Here is an 18,468-nt window from a genome sequence, read left to right as displayed (position 1 = left end):
GAAATAACTAAAAAACCCCCAACGACTGGAGACTCCAAAGAGATAGTTTAATCCCTGCCTGGTTGCCCCAAAGTGAAACCTCTTCTCAACGTGCCCTGCCTAGGCACACTTAGCAGCTTTCATGCTTCACTCGTTAGCGAAACAGAAAAAAATCACAGACACTTGAGGAAAGCCTAAAACACAAAACAAAAACACTTTGAAATTAGGAAATTAGAGGAAACAAAAACAACATAGGAAGGTAAGAAATACTTGATCTCGTTAAAGAGATAATACTTTATTTTCATGAAAGAATAATGCTCTGTAAAAAGGGTATTTATAGCTCTTAGAAATTAAAAATAGAGTAGTAGAAATGTATTATTCTTTTACTTAAATAGAAGAATCAAAAAGCAAAATCAAAGAAATTTCCAGGAAAATGTAAGCAAAAAGACAGGAGAATATTCATTAAAAAAATTTGGAGGCTAGGCACAGTGGCTCATGCCTGTAATCCTAGCACTTTGGGAGGCTCATGCAGGTGGATTGGTTGAGCTCAGGAGCTCAAAACCAGCCTGGATAAAAAGTGAGACCTTGTCTCTATAAAATATAAACAAAAAATTAGCCAGACGTGGTGGCGCATGCCTGTAGTTCCAGTTACTTGGGAGGCTGACTTGGGAGAATTGCTTGAGCCTGGAAGTTGCAGCTGTTGTGAGCCATGATTGTGCCACTGCATTCCAGCCTGGGCGACAGAATGAGACACTGTCTCAATTAAAACAAAACAAAACTGGAGGATCAGTCAAGGAGATTTTAACTACTCCTGAATAATAGGAGTTCCAGAAGGGGAGAACAAAGACATAATGCAATGTGGAAAATCTTTTAGGAGGAAATACAAGGAAGGTTCTGAGACCCAAAGAATGTGTTTCCAGAATGAAAATGTCCACTGAAGGCATGGTTTCTTGAGTCAACATAGATCCACCCCATAAAACATAAGAGTGAATTTTCAGAACACTTACCTCAAAAAGACAACAATGAATATTTCTAAAAGGGAAATAAAGTCATATTCCAGAGAATTCCAGCCAAGAATTGTATGACCAGTCAAAATAGCAACCAAGTGTGAGAGGTACAATAAAAATGTCTTTAGATGTACAAGTTCTCAAAAAAATGTGTCCCCCATCTCCTCTGGAGAGAATGAGTAAAGAAACAGAGAAGGCACAGGGACATCACATTAACTGAATGTGGTGATAAAGGAAAGATGGGAGTGGTGAAAAGCAGTTTTGTCCAAGTATAAACAGTGAATATTACCTTAAACATTGGGATGTTCATATTTTAGGAAGATGGGAGAAGGGAAATAAGGAATGAGGAAAGAGAAGGAAAACAAATTCATCATAATCAAAAAGAGAATAAATAGTTAAATCTGGAAAGAAATAAAAACATTGCATTATCAACATGAAATTGAGAAATGGGAAGATGAGCACAGGATGAAACAAGGAAGAAAGAGCAGTGATTGGAAATCATAAGTCAGCAGTAGGGAGGATGAGAGCAGGGAATGCTGGTGGTTTTCCCCATGAGCTTTCTAGAGCCATCTGACCTTTAAAATTGCATACATTTAATACTGTATTGTCTGGTTTCTCTCCTCAGGGTCAAGGCCAAGGAGAGAGTCTCAGAGTGAAGAAGAAGGCGCTGACTCTGCAGAAGGGCATGGTGATGGCTTATAAGAGAAAACAGCTGGTTATCAGGGAGAAAGGTGGGAGTAAGCAGAGCTCAGCAAGGCAGATGGCGGTGGAGGGGGGTGTCTGCTTCTCCTGAGAGAGAAGTGAGAAGAAAATAGCCATAATATGCAATCTTTGCTGCTCTGCCTATCCAAGAAGAAGCATGCACATTTCTTACTGTCCAGGGCACACACCCATCTTACCACACAGAGGTACCTCCAAGCATGGCCTGGCTGAAATGCTGCTTCTGGGAGATACAGAGATAGCCTCATACATGCAAAATAATCCAACTTGTTCATCTTGGAGTGTTGTTAGCACTGGGCAAATTCCAACCCTAATCTTAACCATCCTTATTCACTTAAGTACCCTCAGCAACTCTTCAGTCACAGAGAATTACCCAAGCTTACCCATAATCCCATATTAAGGTCCTATGAGGTAACAACATCACAATCACAAACAAAACTGCAGACACAATGCCCTAAGAACATGAGCCTGAATTTTATCTACATCTTTCCCTCCTTCATCAGCCTCAAAATGCACAGTTCCTGACCACACACACTTTGGGTTTTGACTACATGTGGGCAGAAGCATCTGTGTCAGTTGCCTACCTGGGTGTGATGGTGAGTGCTGGGAACACAACCGGCTCTCAGAGTCCTTGTTCTCTCCCTTTCCAAATGCTGAGTCCCAGCTAGAGCTCATTCAAATACAGATTGAGCTCAGCTCCTCATTCTCACACACTCACTCTCACACTCTACTGCCTGTAGTATCCTCACTGTAACATGGTCAAGGGAATGTCCTGATGTCAGTTACCTCCCATCAGTGGCCATAGACAGAATGAGGCTGAACTCTCTCCAGTCTTTCAGTTAGTAGACTCTGCCTTCTGGAAAGACTGACCATATCCAAAGCAGCTCTCTAATGAGGAGAAGGGGTGAAAATGGGATTCCCACTCTTGGGAGAGGTCAGAGACTCCTGCGGAGGGCACCATGAGATGGTGGCACTACCAAAGGTCATGGTGAATGATAGGATGATTTTAACATAGAAGGAAAAGAAAAGGAGCTGTAGTTTCAAAATACCATCATCATCAACAACAAACAAAGAATGATGTGGTCAGGTAAAAGAAGACCCCACAAAACTTGATGTGGTAGTATCCAGATAGAATCAAGTCAGTATTCATTGGTGACTGAAGCCAGATAGATTCATTGGAGAATAAACTACAGTAGTTGAAGTGTGAATGCAAAGAGGGGAAGTGAGGAACCAGTATGTAGATGATTCTTGAAGGAAGTTGGCTGTGAGGAGACAATAGGTGGGAGGAGGAGATAACTAAAGGAGGATACTTAGCTTTGGGAAGGGAGTTTATGAGATGGTGAAGACTTGAGCCTGTTCTCAGGCTAGGGGAAAGATCCTGATGAACTGGAGAGGATGAAGATGAATTGGTGTCAGTTACATTGCTGGACATGTATCTCCATTCCTTGCATCAGCTAGGGAGAGAAGATCTTATTTCCATTTTACAGATGAGACGTCTGACATAGAGGAGTGCCGCTCTCCCCGCTAGTAGTCAGAACACGACTTGCATTCACTGCTGTGAGGTTAGCTTTTCCTCTAACTTCATTCAGTTCACACTTTTCAACCCTTGTACAACCTTTTTGTCTTCTTCATAGGCTCTTTCCCCTGTTGAACACTTACACTTTAGTGTTAGGTGAGTTTCAGACTTCAGCATATTTCTCTACATGGAATGTGAAATCATCCAAGAAGATGCCAGATTGAGAGTGGTAAGTAAGGCAGGTCAGTAAGAAAAGGGCAGCAGGAAGCAATCCTACCTAGTGAAGGTCAAAGGGAGCTGAGTTCCTTTACTCTATCAAGGTAATTTCCAAATGTTGGATGGCAAAATGATTACCTAAATTGCTTATTTAAATGCAGGTTCTACGGCACCCTTCAAAGTGATTCAGAAGGCACAGAGTGAGGCCGGGGGTCAGATTTAACAGGCATCCCAGTGGTTTTGATACAAGGGGTTCCCTGGTCCAGGTTGAGGCTGTGGGAAAGACTCAGGCAGGAATAACCTCAACTCTCCTAATGGAAGTTCTTTTCCATTCAGCCATTCTCATCTCAGATGATGATGAACAGAGAACCTTTCAAGATGGTGAGTTCCAAAGCCTGGCCTTTTTATTTTTTTATTTTTGTGAGTACACAGGAGGTATATATATTTATAAGGTACACAAGATATTTTGATACAGGCATGCAATGTGTAATAATCACATCATGGAAAATGGAGTATTCATCTCCTGAGGCATTTATCCTTCATGTTATAAGCAATCCAGTTATACTGTTTTAGTTTTTTAAAAATGTACAATTAAATTATTTTGATGGTAGTCACCCTGTTGTGCTATCAAATGCTAGGTATTATTCATTCTTTTTAGCTTTTTAAAATGTGCCCATTAACCATCCCTACCTCTCCCCCAGGCCCCCCACCACCCTTCCCAGTCTCAGGTAGCATCCTTCTATCTCTATGTGTTTGACTGTTTTGATTTTTACATCCCACAAGTAAGTGAAAACATAAGATGTTTGTCTTTCTATTCCTGACTTATTTCACTTAACATAATGGCCTCCAGTTTCATTCATGTTTTTCAAATAATAGGATCTCATTCTTTATTTTATGGATGAATAGTATACCATTGTGTATATGGATGATATTTTCTTTATACATTCATCTGTTGATGGACATTTAGTTTGTTTCCAAATCTTGACTATTATGAACAGTGTTGCAACAAACATGGTTTGTTTGTTCTTAAATCTCTCTTTGGTATACTGATTGCCTGCCTTTTGGTGTATATACCCAGCAGTGAGATTGCTGGATCATATGGTAACTCTAGTTTTCGTTTATTGAGGAAGGTCCAAACTGTTCTCCAAAGTGGTTGTGCTAATTTACATTCCTGTCAACAGCATATGAGAGTCTTCTTTTCTCTGCATCCTCCCTAGCATGTGTTATTGCCTGTCTTTTGGATATAAGCCATTTTAACAGGGCTGAGATGATATTTCATTGTAGTTTTGATTTGTATTTCTCAGATGATCAATGATGTTGAGCACATTTTCATATGTCTGCTATTTGTATGTCTTCTTTTGAGAAATGTCTACTCACATCTTTTGCCCATTTTCAATCAGATTATTAGATTTAGTTATATAGAGTCATTTGAGCTTCTTAAATATTCTGGTTATTAATCCCTCCTCTGATGGGTAGTTTGCAAATATTTTCTCCGATTCTGTGGGTTGTGTCTTCACTTTGTTAATTGTTTCCTTTGCTGTGAAGAAGTTTTTTAACTTGATGTGATCCCATTTGTCTACTTTTGCTTTTGTTGCCAGTGCTTGTGGGTTATTTACTCAAGAAATCGGCCGGGCGCGGTGGCTCAAGCCTGTAATCCCAGCACTTTGGGAGGCCGAGACGGGCGGATCACGAGGTCAGGAGATCGAGACCATCCTGGCTAACACGGTGAAACCCCGTCTCTACTAAAAAATACAAAAACTAGCCGGGCAAGGTGGCGGGCGCCTGTAGTCCCAGCTACTCGGGAGGCTGAGGCAGGAGAATGGCATAAACCCGGGAGGCGGAGCTTGCAGTGAGCTGAGATCTGGCCACTGCACTCCAGTCCGGGCAACAGAGCGAGACTCCGCCTCAAAAAAAAAAAAAAAAAAAAAAAAGAAATCTTTGCCCAGACCATTGTCCTGAAGAGTTTCCTTAATGTTTTATTTTAGTAGTTTCATAGTTTAAGGCCTTATATTTAAATCTTTAAATGATTTTGATTTGATTTTTGTGTATGGTAAGAGATAGGAGTCTAGTTTCATTCTCCTGGATATGGATATCCAGTTTTCCCAGTAACATTTATTGAAAAGACTATCCTTTCTCCATTGTATGTTCTTGGCACCTTTGTCAAAGATGAGTTCACTGTAGGTACATATATTTGTTTCTAAGTTCTCTATTTTGTTCCATTGGTTTTGTGTCTGCTTTTATGGCAGTATCATGTTGTTTTGGTTACTATAGCTCTGCAGTTTAGTTTGAAGCCAGGTAATGTGATTCTTCTAGTTTTGTTCTTTTTCCTGAGGATAGCTTTGGCTATTCTGGGTCTTCTGTGGTTCCATATGAATTTTATAATTTTTTTTTTTCTTACTGTGAAGAATGTCATTGGTGTTTTGATAGGGATTGCATTGAATCTGTAGATTGCTTTGGGGAGTATGGACATTTTAACAATAGTAATTCTCCCAATCCATGAACATGGAATATCTTTTCACTTTTTTGGTGTCTTCTTCAATTTCTTTCATCAATGTTTTATAGTTTTTATTGTAGAGACTTTTCACTTCTTTGGTGAAGTTAAATCCTAGGTGTTTAATTTTATCCTTGTTAATGAGATTAATTTTTAAATTTCTTTTTTAGAGTGTTTACTGTTGGCATATAGTAATGCTACTGATTTTTGTATGTTGATTTTGTATTCCTCAACTTTACTGAGGAATACAGTTCTAATAGTTTTATTTCTAATAGTTCTAATAGTTTTTTAGTTCTAATAGTTTTTTTTAGTGGAGTTCTAATAGTTCTAATAGTTTTTTTAGTGGAGCCTTTAGGTTTTTCCAAATATAAGATCATATCATCTGCGAACAAGGATGATTTGACTTCTTCCTTTCCAATTTGGATGCTCTTTAGTTCTTTCTCTTGTTTGATTGCTCCAGCTAAGACTTCCAGCACTATGCTAAATAGCAATAGTGAATGTGGACTTCCTTGTCATGTTCCAGATCTAAGAGGAAAGGCTTTCAGTTTTTCCCCACTCAGTATGAAACTAGCTGTGGCTCTGTCATATATGGCTTTTATCATGTTGAGGTATCTTTCTTCTATACCTGGTTTTTAAAGGGTTTTATTTTTTTATCATGAAGGGATGTTAAACTTTTTGAAATAGCTTTTTAGCATCAATGGAAATGATCATATGGTTTTTGTACTTCATTCTGTTGATATAATGTATCACATTGATTGACTTGCGTATGTTGAACCATCTTTGCATCCCCGGGATAAATCTTACTTGCTCATGATGAATCTTTTCTTTTCTTTTTTTGAGACAGGGTTTTACTTTGTTGCTCAGGCTGCAGTGTGGTGGCGTGAACATGGCTCGCTGCAACGTCTGCCTCACATGCTCAAATGATCCTCCCACCTCAGCCCCCAAGTAGCTAGGGCTACAGGCCTGTGTCACCATGCCTGGCTAATTTTTGTATTTTTTGTAGAGACATGGTCTCACTATGTTGCCCAGGCTGGTCTCAAACTCCTGAGCTCAAGTAATCTGCCCACATTGGCCTCCCAAAATGCTGGGATTACAGATGTGAGCCATGACACCTGGCTGTAAATGACCTTGTTAATGTTTCATTGAATTCAGTTTGCTAGTATTTTGTTGAAACTTTTTGCATCAATATTCATCAGAGATATTGCCTATAGGGTTTTTTTCTTTTTCTTTTTTTTGATGTGTCTTCGTTTAGTTCTGGTATCTGGGTAATACTGGCCTCATAGAATGAGTTTTGAAGTATTCTCTCTTCTATTTTTTGGAATAGTTTGAGTCAGACTAGTATTCATATTTCACTTTAAATGTTTGGTAGAATTCAGCAGTGAATCCATCAGGTCCTGGGCTTTTCTTTACTGGAAGACTTTTTATTACAGCTTCAATCTCATTACTCAGTACTGATCCGTTCAGGTTTTTAATTTGTTCATGGTTTAATCTTGGTAGGTTTTATATGTCTAGGAATGTATCATTTTTCTCTAGATTTTCCAATTTATTTGCATATGGTTGCTCATAGTAGCCACTAATGAGCCTTTAAATTTCTGCTGTATCAGTTGCAGTGTCTCCTTTTTCATCTCTGATTTTATTTATTTGCATTCTCTCCGTTTTTTTTATTGGTCTGGCTAAAGTTTTGTCAATTTTTGTATATCTTTTCAAAAAACCAACTTTTTGTTTCATTGATCTTTTGTATTGTTTTCTTCACTTTAATTTCATTTATTTCTACTCTGATCTTTATTATTTCTTTTTTTCTAATTTTGGGTTTGGTTTGATCTTGCTTTTCTAGTTCTTTAAGATGCATCATTAGGTAGTTTTTTATGAAATTTTTCTTCTTTTTTGATTTGTCCAGTTATAGCTAGAAATATGCCTCTTTGTACTGCTTTGCTTTGTCCCACAGCTTTTCGTATGTTGTGTTTCCATTCTCATTTGTTTCAAGAAATGTTTCAATTTCCTTATTAATGTTTTCCTTGACCCACTGGTCATTCAGGAGCATATTGTTTAATTTCCATGTATTTGTATAGTTTCCAAAATTCCTCTTATTGTTGATTTCTAGTTTTATTCCATTGTGGTCAGAGAAGATGGTTGATATTATTTCAATATTTTGGAATGTTTTAACATTTGTTTTATCACCTAACATGGTGTATCATTGAGAATTATCCATATGGTGAGGAGAAGAAAATGTGCATTCTGCAGCCTTTAGATGAAATGTTCTCTAAGTATCTATTAGGTCTATTTGTTCTATAGTGCAGAATAAGTCTCATGTTTCTTTCTTGAGTTTCTTTCTGGGAGATCTGTTCAGTGCTGAAAGTAGGGTGTTGAGGTCTTCACCTATTACTGTCTCTTTAGCTCTAAGAATCTCTCTTTAGCTCTCTCTCTCTTTAGCTCTAATAATCTCTCTCTCTTTAACTCTAATAATATTTGCCTTATATATCTGGTTACTCTAGTGCTGAGTACATATATATTTACCATCATTATATCCTGTTGCTAGATTGACCCCCTTATCTTTATATAATGACCTTTTTTGTTTCTCCTTACAGTTTTTGTCTTGAAATCTATTTTGTTTGACATAAGTATAGCTATTCCTGCCCTTTTTTTTTTTTTTTTTGGTTTCCTTTAGCATGGAATATCTTTTTCCATCCCTTTATTTTCAGTCTATGTGTATCTTTATAGGTGAAGTGTGTTTCTTGTAGGCAACAGATCATGGAATCTTGGTTTTTTTTTTTAAATCCTTTTAGCCACTCTTCATCTTTTGATTGATGAGTTTAGCCCATTTACAATTAATGCTATTGTTGATAAATAGGGATTTACTCCTTCCATTTTGTTATTTGTTTTCTGTTTGTTTTGTGGCCTTCTTTTCTTCATTTTGGCCTTCCTTTTAGGGAAGGTGATTTTCTCTGGTGGTGTTTTATTTTTTGCTTTATGTTTTGTGTACCCATTGTAAGATTTTTGATTTGAGGTTACTGTCAGACTTGCAAATACTGTCTCATAACCCATTATTTTAAACTGATGAGAACTTAACATTGATTACATAAGCAAATTAACTAGTAAGCAAAAAGAAACCTAATAAAATAAAAACTCTACACTTTACCTTCCCACTTTCTAACTTTTTGTTGTTTGTCTTTATGTTTTATTGTACTATGTCTTGAAAAGTTGTTGTAGTTGTTGTTTTTGATTGATTCATCATTTAGTCTTTCTGCTTGAGTAGTTTACATGCCACGATTATAGTGTTATAATGTTTATGTTTTTCCATGTGCTTTCTATTACCAGTGAGTTTTGTATCTTTAGATGATTTCTTCTTGCTCATTAATGTCCTTTTCTTTCAGACTGAAGAACTCCCTTTAACATTTCTTATAAGACAGGTCTGGTGTTGATGAAATTACTCAGCTTTTGTTTGTCTGGAGGTGTCTTTATTTCTCTTCATCCTTGGAGGATATTTTTGCCAGTTACACTATTCCAGGATAAAAGTTTTTTTTCTTCAGCAATTTAAATATGTCATGCCATTCTCTCCTGGCCTGTATGGTTTCCAGTGAAAAGTCTGCTGCCAGACATATTGCAACTCCATTGTGTGCTATTTGTTTCTTTCCTTGCTGCTTTAGGATCCTTTCTTTGTCCTTGATCTTTGAGACTTTGATTATGAGACGCCTTGAGGTAGTCTGCTTTGGGTTAAATCTTTGTGGTGTTCTATAACTTACTTGTACTTGAATGTTGATATCTTTCTATAGGTTTGGGAAATTATTTAATGTTATTCCTTTGGATAAACTTTCTTACCCTATCTCTTTCTCTATGTCCTCTTTAAGGTCAACAACTTTCAGATTTTTCTGAGGCTATTTTCTAGATCATATGTGTGTGCTTCATTGCTTTTTATTCTTTTTTCTTTTGGTTCCTCTGACTGTATATTTTCAAATAGGCTGTCTTCACGCTCACTAATACTTCCTTATGCTTGATCAAGTCTATTATTAAGTGACTCTCTTGCATTCTTCAGTATGTCAATTGCATTTTTCAACTCCAGAATTTCTGCTTAATTCTTTTTAATTATTTCAATTTCTTTTTTAAATGTACCTGATAGAATTCTGAATTCCTTCTCATGCTATCTTGAATTTCTTTGAGTTTCTTCAAAATACTATTCTGAATTCTTTATCTGAAAGGTCACATGTCTCTTTTTTTCCCCAGGATTTGTCCCTGGTGCCTTGTTTAGTTCATTGGTGAGGTCATGTTTTCCTGGATGATCCTGATTCTTGTAGGTGTTTTTTGGTATCTAGGCATTGATGAGTTAGGTATTTATTGTAGTCTTCTCAGTCTGGGCTTGTTTGTGCCTGTCCTTGAGAAGGCTTTCCAGGTATTCAAAGGGACTTGGACTTCCTGTTTAATATCTCTGTGGTTGTTTTAGACTCATAGAAGTTCTGCTTTGGTGGTCTTGCATAAGATCCAGAAAATTACTTGGATTTCCAGGCAGAGACTCTTGATTTTCCCCTTACTTTCCCCCAAACAAATGGGGTCTCTCTCTCTCTCTCTGCTGAGCCACCTGGAATTGGGAGTGTGGTGATGCAAGCACCTCTGTGGCCACCACCACTGGCACTGCACTGGGTTAGACCTGAAGCCAGCACAGAACTGGGTCTCACCAAACGCCTGCTGTAACCACTACTTGGCTGCCACCTGTGTTCACTCAAGGCCCTAGGGCTCTACAATCAGCAGGTGACAAAACCAGTGAGGTTTTTTCACTTCCTTCAGAGCAGTGAGTTTTCCCAGGCCCTGGGTAAGTGCAGAGATGCTGTTTGGGAGCTAGGGATTGAAGTAAAAAATCTTATAAATTTACCTTATGTTCTACTCTACTACTGCTAAGCTGTCACTCAAATCACAAGACAAAGTTTTTCCCACTCTTCCCTCCCCTTTTCACAGGTAGAGAAGCTCTCTCTGTGGTCACCATTACCACTGGCCCATGAGGGGTTCTGCCAGGCCACTGCATATGTTTGCTTACAGCCCAGGGGCTCAACAGTCAGCTTGTGGTAAATGCTGTCTGGCCTGGGTCTTACCCTTTAGGGAAATGGGCTCTCCTCTGGCCCAGGGCAGGTCCAGAAATGCTATTGAAGACCCTAGACCTGATCTTGAGGGCCCCAAGAGCCTGCTTGGTGCACTACACCACTGTGGCTGAACTGGTACCTAAGATGCAAGGCAAAGCCTCCTCTTGACTTTTCCCTCTGCTTTTCTCAAATAGAAGGAGTCTTTCACCATAGCCACCACAGTTGGGAATATGCTGGGTCACACCTTTAGTCAGTACATCTCAGAGCCCAAGGCCCACTACATACCACCTGGGTACTGCTGCTCGTTATTTAGGACCCAGTGGTTCTTTATTAAGCAGATGATGAATTCTGCAGGACTGTGTTCTTCCCTTCAAGGCAGTAGGTTCCCTTTTCACCCAGGGGTGTCTAGAGATGTTGTCCAGGAGCTAGGGCTTGGAATGGGGGCCTCACAACTCTACCTAGTCTCCTATCCTACTGTGGCTGAGATGGTATCCAAGATGCGGGACAGAATCCTCTCTACTCTTCACTCTCTTCCACTTAAACAAAGGTAATGAAACACTTTCATTGCTGTGAGCTGCACTGCCTGAGATTGGAAGTGGGTTAGCACAAGCACCTTTATTTAGTCACCCCAGCTGGTATCTCTTTAGGTCACATGTCACTCTAGTCCTCTGGCTCTGAGCCCAGCTCAGCATTAGAAATTGCCTAAATTATTGCAGTCCTTCTGTCCTAGACTGACCTTTAAGTTTATCTAGGACTCCAGAGAACTCTGGCTGGCATTTGTGAGGCTTGCCAAGAAACTTGAGTTCTGAAAGAAGGAATGGGCAATTCCCCTTTGACTGGGTCTTATCCAAATTCTCCCTTTGTGCACTGGCACTGATTGAGCCCAGCCTGGCTCTGCTCTCTGCTATGACAAGGCAGTACTGAGTTCAATGTAAAGTTTTTCACCCAGTCACTGTGCTCTCCCTCTCTCCCAAGAGTACAAAATTTCCGAGAGGGTATTCTACTGTGCTGCGAGGAGTGAGGAGTGGCTACCATCATTTCATACTATCTCTCCAACCCTCTTCAATGCCTCGCCCAAAGATATGAAGTTAAAACCAGGTACTGTGATTACTCACCTGATTTTTGCTTCTATGATCGTGCTTTTCTTTGTGCAGACGGTTGTTAAAATTTGGTGTTTGTGTGAGGTATATGAACCATGTAGGCTTCTATTGCACCATCTCGCTCATCCTCCTCTGGCAGTTTTTTTTGCCCAGAACTGAGGCACTGCTGATCCCTGACCCCCTTTGGATTCCCACAAGAGCCCTGCTTGGGCTCAGCCCACACAGACCCACAGAGAACTTTCCCCCAATCAGGCTCCTCCATTTCCTGCAACTGACCCCTTCCTCTGACTGAGCCACTGTCCCCTGGGGCACAGGGAAACCAGGCTTTCTCCTTTGAACATTGGGAATGGTGTGAGTCTGTTGGGGAGAGAGGCTGCCTGGGGATCCATCTCTCTAGGGAAGTTTTTCGACTGAACTGATGGTACATGTGGGGAATAAGGGGAGGATAGAGGAGTTAGAGGTGAGACCAAGAGGGAAAGAAGTAGAAGAGGAAAAGTAGGGGTAGACTAATGTTTGGTGAGTAAACACTTTTCTTTCTCTTTCCAGAGCTATTTCTGAAACCGAAATTTTTGAGAGGGCATTTGCCAAGTGAGTGGAATCTGGCCCTCCCCTCCCAGGACAGTCTGCACAACAAAAACTCACCTGATTGCCTTTGGTGCAAAGGTCTTGGGAAAAGGGCTGGAACAGATAGAGAAGAAGGGTTCAGGGAAAGAAAGGCAGAAGGCTGGAGAAATCCAGTCTTTGAGCCTCTTTGGTGAGGAATTTCATTTCTCTTTGTAGAATATGAACAAGTTTGCATTCTCCCAGCAGGTGAGTGTGAGTTTGCTGGAGGTGGTGGTGGGGATCCCATCCTGCACACATGGGGCAAGTAGGGCAGATTGCTCCTGCCTTGCCTTTGCCACCACTGCCCTAGGTGGCCCTAGGTGACCAAGGGACTGGCCCTTGGTCATATGGAATGGAAAGGGTCCAGAAAGGCTGAGAACATGGAGGGATGAATGGTGATGGGGGCAGGAAGAAGTTAAGTGAGAGGGAGGAGGTGGTAGGAGAGCAGAATCCTCCAAAACATCTCAAAAGCTAATGTGGGGGGATGAGGAAGTGAGATGATGACTTGATTCTCCTTCTAGGAAGAATAGAGGAACCCTTCTGGCAAAGTAAGTATTTATTAAGGGGGAACCTGGGGCTTCTGGGTGGGAGCTGCAAGTCTGAGCACCTAAACTGGTGGTTTCCATGCAAGTCAGAAATCTAGATCCACTTCCAAATTTACACTTTGCTCATGAAACAAACAAATGTTTATTGAGGACTTATTGGACAACAAGCATTATTCTGAACCTGAAAGTTATGGCTGTGAACCAAACAGACATAAATTCTTGCCTCTTTGGAGCTTCCAATCCAGTGATCTGTCATCCCAAGCAGATCACCCTGAGGGCGCCTGATGCCTCCTGGGAGAAACAGAGGGTCCCCAACATCCACCCCATGGTTAATTCTTCATAGACTTTGAGGATACTGGCAAAGTTGCCTGATAATAAGGGCAGCTTATATGTGCCAAGTGCCTTACATACATAAACTCTGTCTCTCTCTTGCTTTTTGAGATGGGGTCTCACTATGTTGGCCAGGCTGGTCTTGAACTCCTGGCCTCAAGCAATCCCCCCATCTCAGCCTCCGAAAGCGCTGGAATGACAGGTATGAGCAACCATGCTTGGCCTACATAAACTCTTTTAATCCTCATAGCATCCCATTTAACCAATATGGAAACTGATTCCAGAGCACCTAAGATTTTCACCTCTAAAGCCCAGTGCTAGATTTTACAGTATTCCTGACATGTCCTAGAAATGACCACTTTGTCATTATCTTGCATTAGTGATGATGTCTTTTCAAAATCTCAATCTCTGCTCCTAGTATCCTATTTCCTCTTTTCAGAACGCTGGATTGTCCATCTTTTTAGCTTCTATGACAGCTCTATCCACAGAGCTCAAGTGTGCCATTAGCAGAGACAATTTTGGTTAGTAGCTGAAAGGGATAGAAGAGTTTGGCTCATATTTATGCAAACAGGCTATCATTTCAAGGATGTTCTAATCAAATACTTGCCCCACTTTCTGGTTGGCATTGATGCCTGAGAGCAGATTTCAAGCATCTACAAGAGGAGGTTTTCCAGAAAATAAAGACACTGTCTCAGCTCTCAAAGGATGTTCAGGATGTCGTGTTCTATAGTATCCTGGCCATGCTCGGAGACAGAGGGGCTCTACAGGACCTGATGGACATGGTGAGGGGCTCCACAGTTACATAGGTCTGATAAGCTGTAAATGGGATTGGTTAGGAGATATGACTCCCAAGTTACATGGGGGAGGAAGAATAAGCAAGATGTCAGGGGAATGCGAAAGACTTGGGACTCTGGCGCCGGGCACAATGGGCCAGAAAGTGCCGCCCCCACTCCTGAGGCTGCTTGGAAACCCTGGTGGGAGGTAGAGAACCCTCACCCCTACCCCTTGGTTATCACCAGTAGACTCAGGCAAATTATATAATGTTACTGTTATCAGTATTATTATTAACAATAATACCTGTCTTCTATAGCTGGAATTGGACAGCTCAGGTCATTTGGATGGCCCTGGTGGTGCCATCCTAAAGAAACTCCAACAGGAGTCAAACCGTGCATGGTTTAACCCCAAGGACCCCATTCTTTATCTCCTTGAAGCCATAATGGGTAAGATTAATTAAAGGGAAGAATGGGAGAATCATAAGTTTGGTCCCCAGACTCCCCAAAAAGCTGTGTTAGATGCCATGTGTCCAAAGCCCTTTGAATGCCATGATCTTTCGTCCTTACATCACAGCTCTCTCTAAGGTCAGAGGGCTCACTGTGATAACTTGCCATATGATACAGAATGAGTTTAAGGCCTAGGAAGTCACCAGTTTATGTTCATCCACAGATCCCTGGAGGTGGGTGATTCCAGCCTTCAGCCCCTGAATCCCATCCTCTGGTTCCTCTTATTTAGCATCCTGGAGACCATTCTGAAGGGCTTCCCAGGGCAGGGAGCTTGACCTTTAAATCTCATGGGTTTTATTCCTCTACTTTGAAGTTATTCTCTCAGGGAATCTCCTGCTTTATGGTGGGAGGAAAAATCTGGATTCTTCACTACTGTCTTTCCCACATGTCCTCCACCCTCAGTGCTGAGTGACATCCAACACGATTTGCTGGCCTGTTCTGTGGAGAAGAGGATCCTGCTTCAGCAACAGGAGCTGGTGAGAACTTCCCAGGGGCCAGAAGTTCAGGGAAGAGGGTGAGGGAATCAGAGATAAGAGGAAAGATTCTGAGGAAAGAGAGATGATACAGGTTTATGCTGGGAGGGGAGTCCTTATCCAACGGTGGCCACTGGGAAATCCCTAGCTGCAGTGTCCCTCTGGAAAGCTGGTCCAGTGGGTATGAGCCTCCCTCAGGAGGGTCTTAGTTTCCATGGCAATCTCTGCAGCATTCCCCAGTGGTCTAAAATAGCCATATGGGAGCACAGGACTTTGAGGACTAAGGGGATATCATATTCCTGCTCTACTCACACTGTTACCATTTGCTAATTACTTCTGCTCTAGTTACACTGTTATGATTTGCTAATTTCTCTGTTTTTCTCTCTCCAAGTGTATGTACATATAAATACATACCTTTATATGCCTTTACTGTATTCTTACATATGTGCATATACATTTAGAAATAAAAACACCACTATTCTACGAGGAGAGTTTTATTTTCACCATTTCATAGATGTGGAACCAGTGCTCCCTGATTTCCCATAACTTGATCTGTGGATCATAGGATATGACGAACATGTTACTTCTGGTCCTCTGGATCCCAAAGCTCTTGCTCCTTCTGTTATCCTGCATGGCCCTGGATGCTGGGCAGAAGCCTTTTCTTCCTGATCTTAAAGGCTGGTCTGTAGAGTCTGATCATCCTTCTTCTAGGTAAGGAGCATCCTGGAGCCGAACTTCAGATACCCCTGGAGCATCCCCTTCACCCTCAAACCTGAGCTCCTTGCCCCACTCCAGAGTGAGGGTTTGGCCATCACCTATGGCCTGCTGGAGGAGTGCGGCCTGAGGATGGAGCTGGATAACCCCAGGTCAACCTGGGATCTAGAAGCAAAGATGCCCCTGTCTGCCCTCTATGGGACTCTCTCATTGCTACAGCAGCTGGCTGAGGCCTAAGCCCTCCCTGATGGGCAGTCAGTCCAGAGATACTGGCCCTTGCCCAGTCTATATGCTGTGAGTGTCCTTATGGGTGCAAGAGAGAGGGCTGTGCCTCTCTGCATTTCCAGGTGGAGTAGAGACAGTAATGGGTAGAGACTTGAAATGTTTTGGGGTGGTGGAATCCTCTATATATCGACAAGAGTTTATATATTTGTCAAAACTCCTCAAATAGTATGTTAAAGACGTAAGCATTTCACTATGTATAAATTTTACTTCAAAATAATAAAAACAAATACACTGGTTAACAGTGTGCATTTTGAATTGTTTTGGGTGAAGTGTACTAATAACGGTAACTGATATTGAAATGCAACAAAAAGTAAATTGACTTGATGATAGACAGATACATGACCAAGCAAATGTGATCAAGTATTAATAACTGGGGAATATGGGTGAAGGATATGGAAGAGGTTTCTTTCCTTTTTCTTGAAACATTTTGTGAGTCTGACGTGTCATATTAAATGTTAGCCCCCACGTGCGTGTGTATGTGCATATTCCTCGATTATTAATATTTTCACATTTTCTTGGTCATATATCTGTCTCGCTCTGTGCTCTCTGTGTCATTTGCTAATGCCACCTGGCCTCCTAAGCTGAAACCTGGGAGTCCACCTTGACTCCTCTCTCTCCTTAATCCCCGATCAACACAGTCTAGCCGACTCACTATAGCCCTCCTCTTCTCACCTGGACAGCTGGGCTAGTGCTCCCAGCTGGTTGTCCTGCCACCATCTTGTTCTCTTCAAATTCTCCTTGAATCCTGGAGGCTCTTATCACAGCAGGCATGGGGAATAATTTAAAAAAATGCAACCTTTGTATGTCACTCCTCTGCCTAAAATCCTTTAGAGGCTCCCTGTCATCTAGAATCATCAACCAAGATTTTAAATATGATGTCTCATCAGAATCACCTTGGCCCACATTTCCACATGACAATAATCAAGTGCCTCATCACTAGTTCACTCCAGTGTATTCCAGTAATCCCTATTGCTCACATCATGTCTTCACTTTTAGACAGTGTTTACTTATTTTTTGCTAAAAAAGGCGAGAAAATGAGTTCTTCTCCCATCTTGCTCTTCTATCATCTCCTATCTCCAATTATTTTATTATTTGTAAATTGCCGAGGAGTGTAACCATATTCCTCATGTCTGTTTAGTGTTAATTCTTTATTTTTTTTTGAGACAGAGTCTCGCTCTGTCACTAAGACTGGAATGCAGTGGCATGGTCTCAGCTCATTGCAACCTCCACCTCCCAGATTCAAGTGATTCTTGTGCCTCATCTTCCTGAATAGCTGGGATTACAGGCATGCACTACCACACTCGGCTAGTTTTTGTATTTTTTTTTTTGTACAGACGGGGTTTCACCATGTTGGCCAGGCTGGTCTTGAACTCCTGGCCTCAACTGATCTGCCTGCTTCGGCCTCCCAAAGTGCTGGGATTACAGGTGTGAGCCACCATTCCCAGTCTATTTAAATTTGTTCATTGCTAACTACCAGTCATTTTATTTTATTCCTTGAATGGCTGTGATCTAATAATTTTTTTCAGTAGTGCTTCACTCCCCAAGTCCCTTCATATTTGAGAAACTTTGCCTGTTGCCTTTATTCTTGAAGAACTCCTTGGGGAGAGATTATATTTTTAGGTAACACCTTCTTGCCCTCAGTCTTTTGTAGCCATGCAAAGGTTTCCTGTTGACTTCTTTATGCCTTGAAGAAGATCAAGGCTAGTCAAATTTTCCCAAACTCTTTGCATATACATCTAAATGTATGCCTGAAGAATTATTTCTTCATCCTTGAAGTTAAGCACTTTAATCAGGCAATACCTATATGTCTCAGTCACTCTGTGTCACTTTTCCTGGGACGCTGTGCCTTCTGAGCTGCAGATTCAATTCTTTTAGGAATTTTTCCTCTTATAATAATTAAATATCTTTCATATTCTATTTGTTAGATTCTCTACCTCACAGGTACCAGTTGTCTTGTAGGGCTCTCATATATTATTTTGTCTAATTCCTGCATCTTTGATTTTTTTTCGTCTGCATTCTCTGAGATCATGGCAGGTCTTTGCTCTATGTCTATAACTCAACTGTCAACTATAATTCTTTCCAGTTTATCAGTTCAGATATTGTGTTGTGATCTCAGTTCATTTCCTTAGCTTTGCAATCTCTC

At 40.9% G+C, this 18,468-nt stretch overlaps 1 protein-coding gene across 2 annotated transcripts in view; it reads left to right on the top strand.

Moving 5' to 3' along the window:
- GSDMC (gasdermin C) overlaps nucleotides 1–16,561 on the top strand; it is a 55,767-nt gene extending 39,206 nt beyond the window's left edge. For both annotated transcript variants that reach the window (XM_033202930.1, XM_033202931.1), the window contains 10 exons: nucleotides 1,612–1,717; nucleotides 3,775–3,819; nucleotides 11,971–12,093; nucleotides 12,642–12,683; nucleotides 12,876–12,905; nucleotides 13,220–13,246; nucleotides 14,216–14,355; nucleotides 14,664–14,793; nucleotides 15,256–15,329; nucleotides 16,038–16,561. In XM_033202930.1, coding sequence (XP_033058821.1) covers nucleotides 1,612–1,717; nucleotides 3,775–3,819; nucleotides 11,971–12,093; nucleotides 12,642–12,683; nucleotides 12,876–12,905; nucleotides 13,220–13,246; nucleotides 14,216–14,355; nucleotides 14,664–14,793; nucleotides 15,256–15,329; nucleotides 16,038–16,277 — 957 coding nt within the window. In that variant the 3' untranslated portion in view covers nucleotides 16,278–16,561. The remainder of the gene's footprint in view (nucleotides 1–1,611; nucleotides 1,718–3,774; nucleotides 3,820–11,970; nucleotides 12,094–12,641; nucleotides 12,684–12,875; nucleotides 12,906–13,219; nucleotides 13,247–14,215; nucleotides 14,356–14,663; nucleotides 14,794–15,255; nucleotides 15,330–16,037) is intronic.
- Nucleotides 16,562–18,468: the final 1,907 nt, after the last annotated feature.

This window comes from Trachypithecus francoisi, unplaced genomic scaffold, assembly GCF_009764315.1.
Source record: "Trachypithecus francoisi isolate TF-2019V2 unplaced genomic scaffold, Tfra_2.0 Lachesis_group7, whole genome shotgun sequence".
Lineage (NCBI taxonomy): Eukaryota > Metazoa > Chordata > Mammalia > Primates > Cercopithecidae > Trachypithecus > Trachypithecus francoisi.
This window is presented reverse-complemented; position numbering and strand designations above follow the sequence as displayed.